The sequence below is a fragment of the Ailuropoda melanoleuca genome, chromosome 9 (genome assembly GCF_002007445.2).
Source record: "Ailuropoda melanoleuca isolate Jingjing chromosome 9, ASM200744v2, whole genome shotgun sequence".
NCBI lineage: Eukaryota > Metazoa > Chordata > Mammalia > Carnivora > Ursidae > Ailuropoda > Ailuropoda melanoleuca.
This window is the reverse complement of record NC_048226.1, coordinates 56,557,016-56,566,235: the sequence shown is the minus strand read 5'-3', so window position 1 is coordinate 56,566,235 and position 9,220 is coordinate 56,557,016. Positions and strand designations below refer to the sequence as shown.

At 35.1% G+C, this 9,220-nt stretch overlaps 1 protein-coding gene across 1 annotated transcript in view; it reads left to right on the top strand.

Annotated features, from left to right (window-relative positions):
* Positions 1-312: 312 nt before the first annotated feature.
* Positions 313-9,220, top strand: part of CNGB3 (cyclic nucleotide gated channel subunit beta 3) — a 128,447-nt gene continuing 119,539 nt past the window's right edge. The window contains exons 1-2 of the mRNA XM_002916899.3: positions 313-423; positions 1,131-1,212. Coding sequence (XP_002916945.2) covers positions 313-423; positions 1,131-1,212 — 193 coding nt within the window. The remainder of the gene's footprint in view (positions 424-1,130; positions 1,213-9,220) is intronic.

The window sequence follows — 9,220 nt, the reverse complement described above, 5'->3', positions numbered from 1 at the left end:
ATGTGATCACATTTAAACAATTCAAATCAACAATGAAGTTTTGTTTAATCCTCCACTTATAAACTATTCTCAGGGGCATTTTGACTCTTTAAAGTTCATAAGCAGAATTCAAATCACCCAAGCAAAAGTAATTGGCTGCTTTTAAGCCAAAGCCCTGACTAGCTACAGCGTTGCCTCTAGGAATTAACGAGAACAAAATCCCGATTAAACAACTAATTGGCTTGTCTACTAATGAAAAGAAAAACAAAGTACGTTGCTCTACCTTGAGACAGAGTCGTAAAAACTGAAGTTTTCAGAACCACCTCAGAGAAAATGTTTAAATTGTTGACAATAAAATCCAACAAGGTGAAGCCTAGCAAAGGGAATGATGAGAATAAACGAGGTCCTGACCCAAGCAATCAGCTTCAGCAATCCACAAGACAGGTATGCTACATTCCTAAATCAGTCTTGATTATCATCATTTTCTGTCTAGTGATGGATTTTTGTCCAGTGTTTTAATAAATACTTAGGTGTGTAAGATTGCTTTGCTGTTTCACCTGCTACCATTTGGGTCATGCTATTTGTCTTTGGAGTTTTATCCACATTGTTTTATATATACTAGATATATTTGCTTTATTTTTTNTAGGAACATCCTCAGATACACACTGACCACATCCAGTGAGTCATACATACATTTTAAAGGAAAGCTTAGATGCTCAGATAAATGACGAGGTAAAGGCAACTGAAGTCACAAAGAGAAGAATAGAGCTCTGAGTTAAGAAACCAGACCACTTTCCTCTCTCCATCACTTTAAGTTCTACTACTAAAGACATAGACCAGGACCAATACTAGGGCTGTGGGGAGTGAAGACTGAAATTAGGAGGAACATGTGCCAGGGAGATGCAGCAGCCACACTGACAAAAGGAGAGTACCTGAGGCCAGCAAGCTGTGAAGGTTAGGGCTGATTATCCAATAGTAGAGCCAAGAATATTCATTTAAGTACAAGAATTATCATTTGCAGTATACCTGAAACAAATGATAAACTTTAATAATTGGCTTGATCACTGAATGAAAAACTCTGTGTTTTATTTTACATTTAAATTTATTTTATGTAAATTCGTGGTGTATAATCTTTATTTTGTTTCTTAAAGAGAGAAAACAAAAGTGAAAAGAAATCTCTCCAAACCAAGATGACTCCCGTCACATTTGAAGAGTCACACACCAAAACACAAGGTCAGAACCCAAACTACAGGAAAAAAAATCTATAAAGTAATNTCTACAGGAAAAAAAATCTATAAAGTAATGCATATCTCTCTGAAATGTGTTACCTTGACTAGGTGAATCACCTGGTAAGTCATACTTGAGATACCTTAAAGATCTGAATGTTTATAAAAACATTATTTCTTCATTCAGTCACTTACTCAATAGATGCATTTTTATTACCTACTATGTGCCAGGCATTGGTCTATGGACTGGAGACACAGTAGCAAACAGTATGGGCCAAGTCTGTGTTAACATAGGCATATAATGAACAATATAATTTCAGATAAATGTTAAAAAAATGAAATTGATGTGTATTGTACATGTTTAAAGTTTCAATGCTCAGACCTCTGCTCTTCTTCCTTTAAACTCTCTCCATTAGAAATCTCATCTACTCCTAAGTCTACCATAACTCATTCTTGTATCACTGATTCCATAGCAGATCCAATTCCTTTTTTTAAGACCCTGTCCAATATTTTCTGAGTAACCACTGGACATGTACACCTGTATGTTCTGCTACCATTCTGTTTTACTATGAGCTATTTTATAATAGTGACGGTTTCAAATCAACAGTTCTTCTCACATAAAAATACAACCTTAATGGTATGAAACCAAGGATGACATCTTTGGGATGACAAGTTTATTCTTATCCTTGTTATACTTTTTTCGAAGTGTATTTGTAAGCTTAATTTTTCATAGCTGGTAATAAAAACTCTTGTGGAAGCTTCATTTAACAGAGAAGCTTTTTGAGTGGAAAGGAAAAAAATAGTTTCATTTAAAACTGCAGACTTAGCATGTCTTCAAAGGCTTTAATAGGAATAACAGTTATATTTAAGATATTTTGTTTTGAAAAAGCAAAATTATTAGTGTTTAAAGATAGTCTTTTATATGTGCTTGGTATTTTTATATTCTTCACTTCAAAACATGCAGGTGCAATGTCACAATATCTGCAGATGTTGATTTCTGATTATAGAGCTCTTATCTTCTGCAAAGCGTGGTTTAATTTTTATCTGCCATGGAAATGAAGAACATGATACATTTTGGATTCAAATAAAAAATAACTTTCTAAAGTCCTCTTTTGATTACAATCATCTTTTTGGGCTTCCACTTCACATATAGTACATTAAATCCTTCTTTAAAAAATGTTTTGGCACCGGTAGAGGATATGTAAATGACTTCTCTAATAGTTTATGATACTGTAAGGTGACTTAGTGTGGAAATGGGTCAGAGTTAGGTGCCCATAGCTAGTATGGTATGGTAGGTTGAATAATGGCTCCTCAAAGACATCCATACTGTGATCCCTAAAAACTATGAATTTGTTACATGAGGGGGGAAAATGCTGATGTTATTAAGTTAAGGATCGTGGGATGGGAAGATTATCCAGAAGCCCTCAATATAATCAAGGGGTTCTTATAGGAAGAAGGCAGGAGGGTCAAAGGCAGAAGAAGATGGGGTGATGCAATCTGAATATGGAGGAAGGGACACAAACCAAGGAACACAGGCAGCTTCTGTAAGCTGGAGAAGAAACCAGTGTTGTTCTAAGCCTTTCAGCTTGTTTGCTACAGCAAGAGAAAACTAATCTATATGGCTTTAAAATACCCTGTACTTAAAAAAGTAACAAAAAAGACATAAGAAATTGAGTTTTGCTCCAATCAATAACATAAATTCAGTATATCGGGAGTATATTGTAGTAGAAAGAGCACTGGTTTTGGAGTTCGACACGCTTGGATTCAAATTATATCTCTACCACTTAATAGCTTTGAGTGGCCTTAGTCAAGATAGTTGACATCTCTGAGTCTCAGTTTGCTTGTCTATAAAATAAGGATAATACTGTCATCAATCTTCTAGGTTGTGGGTACAAATTAAATTAGTTAATACATGTAGAACATTTAGCACGGAGGTTGATAAATCCCAACGTTGAGAGAAGTCAGATAGTGTGAATGAGGATCATGCATGCCCTGTCTAAAACGGCCAGAGGCCACTAAGCCAACCAATCACTGCCATGTGGGGATGAGAGGCAAGTGCTGCCAGACATTGAGAGAGACTGCAAATACAGATTTTAATTTGAAATCTCACGATTTTTAAATGTCGACTTTTTAAAATGTTTGAATACTCTCTTCGTAAATCACTGAAATAAAAACTGAAATCTTGTCAAATTTAGCCCATATGACCATTTTGTGGCCTCTGACCTACCCCATCATAGGTACTTGATGTTATTCACATGTATGAACAGTGACGATCCTAGACAAGATTCCAAATCTTGCAGTGTTTTTACTTATCCTCTTATTCTTCCCTTTTTCACTCATGCCCTCCTTCCCAGATTTGTGTTGCAAACAGACTGCAAGTGTGGTGTCCTCTCTGGGCCTCCTGTGCCAAATAGCTGTCTAGAGCCAAGATCTCTAGGTTCCAAGTCTAACATATTTCCAGGTCTGCAGAGGTGTCTGTCCCCCACCACTATCCAAACTGACCTAGGCTGCATCTCAGCCAACTCAGTTTGGACAGAAATCTGGAAAGCTAAAAATTGTTCTAGAACTTAAAACTACTCTGAAAAGTAAAGTATATTGATTTTTTAAATATAGCAGAAAATATTTTTTAAATATAGCTTGTTTAAACAAGAAACCACTCTTTAGTCCTTGGCAATAACAGTCAACTTATACAAATTTAATTCTCCTTGTATGGAATAAGAAAATAGTCAAACTATGTACAGAAATTTAATTGTTAAAATCAGTAAAGGCTTCCTTATGTAAGATCAACCAGTTTGATTGTTATGCACGGGCTGATTGCTATGCATGTATGGCTGATTTTAGTATAGTCCACTTTCTGTAACTGTCGATTCTATTCATCAGCCAAAGGATAAGGTGGGAATATAGAAAGAGCAACAACAAAATAAATAAAACTTTTATTAAAACTACTCAAGCATATTTTCTGCTTCATCCAAAAAGAAAAAAGAAAAAAAAAAACCTTATATCGTAAATAATTAGTTATTAAACTTAATAAGAAATATTCTTTCAAAATGATACCTGATGTGATGATGAACAAAAGATATGAGAAATGAATGAACACAGCATGTGAAATTTCTGAAAACTTAGTCTAGAAAAAAGATAAATATGATGTTCTTTATAATTTGACATGATGAAGAATCCTAACCATGCGGATGCGGCAAGGGACAGAGACATAATCTGGCAAGGGACAGAGCCTTTAGTGGCAAGGGCTTAAGGGTAAAAAAAGCTATGGATAACTGGAACTGGAAAACCATTCAAGGGACAGAGCCAGCCCTAGGAGCCAATTGCTTTCTCTGCCTCGCTCATAGTCAACATGGCTTAATTTCTCATGACTGCTGCATTTCTCTCTGCATATCTACCCTGGACTGCTCTCACTCCCATCTACTCATTTCCCAGTCTAAATTCCAGAGAGAATGGTCTGATTGACTTAGATAACAAACATCATTCCCACTGGGCACAGCCTACAACCCAAATCACCAGCCAGCTGTGGACTGACCACCTTCTTTAGGTCAGGTGCCCATCTGTGTGCACAATCAATAACCATTCCTGTGTATAATACAGAACAGAGCTGTCTTGCTAAAGATGGAGAGGCAAGGAGAGCTGATCAGCTAGGAGAAGTTAAGCATGGAGATTATTCTTTGTTTTAAATATCAAACAGAAGACCAGACTCTTAATTGAAAAACTTCCACAGTTTCCGCCTATTTTATAAACTGAAAAGAAACTCAAGCTAATATGGATTGGATGTTTTTTATTTTTATTTTTTATTTTTCTGATAAAATGCCATATATTTTATAGTTTGCATGATTTAAATATATCTGCATAATTCAATTAAATCAAACTATGCTTTTAGGCTTTTTTTCTGCTACAGAATATAGCTATTTGTAAGAAGTTGCATTCTGCTTTCCTGATTCCTGAAACACTGTTAAGTAAATAAAATCTCCTGCATGTCTCATATATGTCAATACTGTGCAGATCTGAAAGAGTTAATATATTTAAAAAAAAAAAAAAGATAACTTACTCCAGGCGGGCTAGTGGAACACTTTGTGTTTATATTGCGTTTTTCTTAAATGGAGTCTTTATCTAATACTCACAGAAATCCCCATGACACAAGTATTTCTCATTTTATGGATGAGGAAACTATTATAGACAAGCACCTTATCCATAGTCACCCAGAGAATTAGTGATGTAAGGATTAGAGTTCTGTGTTTAGTAACCAACACCAGTAACTCACCACATTCCTTGATACATGGACATAAAATGTATTTTCTAGATAATTAATCCCAATACAAAAGTACCTGAAACTAAGCATGACATTAAGAGAGGACAGGATCCTTCATCCTGACACAGTACCAAAGCTACCTTAGATGGATCTGTATTTTTTGTTTGTTGATTTATTCATTTCTTTACTTGTGATGATGTATCTTAAATTTTTTTTTAAAACTGCCTAAATATAAAAATCCCTTCAGGACTTTCTGGCACTTAACACTGACTAGAGGACTTCTAACCTCTGACCCAATGCAAGGACTCCGTCTTACCTCCCTTAATGCAGTCTCTAGCATCTGCTTGCGTACATTTTGCTGCCTCACAAAGCCATATGTTTCACTATTAGACAAGTTTAGTTGTTAGAATGTTTGGGATTTTGTTTGTCTGTTTTGTAAATCCCATTGATGGATCTTTCTTCTGCCTTCTGGTATATATGAACTAAGTCTTTTCTATGCAACAGCTCTGCAAAGAATTTGAAATAACTGCTATGTCTCTAGTTGATCTTCGGTACTTTAGCTAAAGACCCTAAGTTCCTTAACCATTCCTTATGAGATGGTTTCTGGAACTCTCACCTACTCTGATTTCTTCTCCTCTGGATTTTTTTATAGATTTCATGAGCATTTCTAATGTAAAGTATTACATTTTTCAAATTCTGTGGCATGCTAGGACATTCCTTCAGGTTCCATTTTATACGTGTCACTATAACATTTGTCAGCTTCCTCCATGCCATTTGACAATCCACAAAGATATCATAAAATTTCAAGTATGGTCAAATTGCTATAATTAAAATTATTGTAAGAACACTATATATTCCAGTAACTACAAAATTAAACACAGGCTGAGTCAAAAATACAATCTTGAGAACCAGAGAATAATCATAAATTATACACTTCTTAAAACTGTGTTATTCATCATTTTATTCCAAACATTCATTCATTAAGATGAAAATGACAGTGTCATTTATGCATGTAATCAAAGTACTCAGACTTAGTTTTTGTTAATTCACCTAACACCTGATTACTCAGATATTGTTGGTGTCTAATAAAAGGAGGTTTGTTTTTGAGACAGAACCCACAATGTATTTGGGGTTTTAAGAGTTAGAAATCCAACCAAATGATATTATCACCCACATCAAACATGCCAACAAATGAAAGCATTTTCAAGTCTTTTCCTTTTTATATCCATCTAAAAAAAGCCAACTGAACCAACACCTGTCTAATTCACAACCTTATTCCCAATTAGGGAACCCAATTAGGTTCTTTGGATTCCTCCTTTTCCAGCAATTATTTAGTGCCACTGATAAAATGTGGAAGGTTAATGGCTTTCTGCATCACTTATTTCCTCACTTGAAGACAGAAGCAGATGTTTCACACCTGCACAGGTCTCTACAATGTGCTGCTATAAGGGGGCCAAACAGTCTGAAACGGTATTACAGAGGTCCAGAGTGAGATGCTGCCAGGCCAAAGACAGAATCAGCCGGGTGTGTGGAGAGCAAATTCAATACTCATTCTTGCACATTCAATAAAAGCAACCATATCAGAACACTTTAATTCCAGATTTTTCTATCCGCCATGGGCACACATTCCAGGGCAGAATTTGACTAAGTGTACTGATGAGATCTGGCAATTGCTACACAATGTGCAAAGAGCACAGTTGGCAGAAAAGATATACACTATTCATTTGGGCAGCTACAAAAGAGGGAATCCTGCTGTCCGTGTGTGAAGATGGGGAAAACTACAGTGTGAGGCTGACAAAACTTCACCCAGATGCCAGACCAAGATTTGCAGTGTATTTTAGATTTCTTTCGTGATGAGGATGATGCAAACAATCTGACCATCTGTTCCCACAAACAAATAACATGCTGCATGGATAAAAAGACACCCACACTGACTATAGTTGACAGTGATCCTTTTGTTTTAAGTCCTCATGAGTATGTTTAAAGTTGTTCTGCTTCGAATCCAAGAATGGGCAATAACTGGTTTCTCATCGTCACCAACGAGCTGTGATTAAGGATTTATTTTGTAATTAAAATGCTTATCCACAAAGCAAATTAGGCTGGAATTAATTTTTAAATAGCCTAGACTTGCCATAGTAGAGGCAGTGTCATTTTAGAAGGGGTTGGTAATGTCTAGAAAAGATCTGGTAAGGCACAAGGATCTAATTAGAGTTAGTTTAATACAAATGTTATGAAGATAAATAGAAATTCCTTATTAGAAGGGCAGAAAAGAACTGTTACAGAATAGTCAGTCATTTAATTGGTACTAGCAGAGAAGTAATACTGTAAATGTGATGCATATGCTATAGCTTGAATGAGTAATGGATGTATGTGATGCAGCTTATGTTCACATGCTTTTATAAGAAATGGTCAATAAAAGCCTCTTAAGAAATACTCTGTTTTACAGATTCTGCTTGTTTCATATATTTAGGAGGGATTTTTTTTATGATTCTTTTTTCTCATATTTCATGCTCTATTTCAATACTATTTTAGGGGCAGGGATGCAAGTGCTCCTAAAAAAATATATGAACACAATGGTTCATAACCCTTTTTTGGCCCAGACTTCTTTGAGGAGCTCATGTTAACCTTAAATCCTCTCCATGTAAAAAATGTATATGCATCATACAGTCTCAAAAGTTCCAATCCGTGGGTGTACTAGACATCTGTGGCCAGAGGTTAAGAACTCTGCTTTAAAAGATCTTACAGTAATTACCCCAGTGTTTGTAGATATAGGAAAAAAATTTGGCTGTCACTTTCCTAGGCAGCAATGTAGTATAATGTTAGAGATCTGAAAAATGATTTTTTTTTTTTTGGTTAAGGAGAAATGGGAAAATATGGCTTGACCCAAATACATAGGGAAAATAGGTTCTTCTCTCTTATTTCTACCAAAAGCCTCTTAGTACAAAATGACATATTGAAAATGCAATTTTTTTACTCTGAAATCTGTTCAATACTGATAAGCTCACTAGTGTACCACATGTGCTTGTATAAAAGGGACCCTATCCTGCACTCTCAGTAAGATTCCATACACGCAGAAACATTTCATCTGGAATATAGTCTTTAGACACAGACTCCAAGGACATGATTATAGTAATGGTCCTTTGTATCCTAAGTAAAGGAATTTGGAGGTTTTTCATTTAAACCTACTACTGTGGTTTCTATCTTCTAGCTAAAATTACTATAGTTCCTAAATAAATGTAGGTAGGAGATACATAATGAAGAAACTTGTTTTCGGAAATCCAGAGGTTTAAGCTTTCTTAGTCATAGACTTTTTAAAACTCTCAGTAGTGAGTCCATTTTATGATTCCCTTTATTCCTGAAATATGTTCCTGAAAAGTTTTGTACACTGGAAGATTTTAGATGGATCATAGGAATTTTCATATTAAAGGACTTACATGGTAAAAACTTTTGTGAAAGTAAGTGATCACCCCCATGATTTATCATTTTTGTGAATCCAGATTTTCAATACTGGATTGGCTTAAGTTTTTTCAATTATGGTTTATTACAAAAAATAAAAGTTACGATTTGAGCATTGATTCTAATTTCCTAAGCACAGTGCATCCAATTAAAAATAAATTAGAAACTGTGGACAATGAATAACTATTAAATTTTGTTCATTCTATTTCTTTGCTCCTTCTATATTTTCCTTTTACATTAGTCCATTTACTTTCATTAAAATCTTCTCTATAATCCAAATACTTACCAGTGAATTGATTATTCT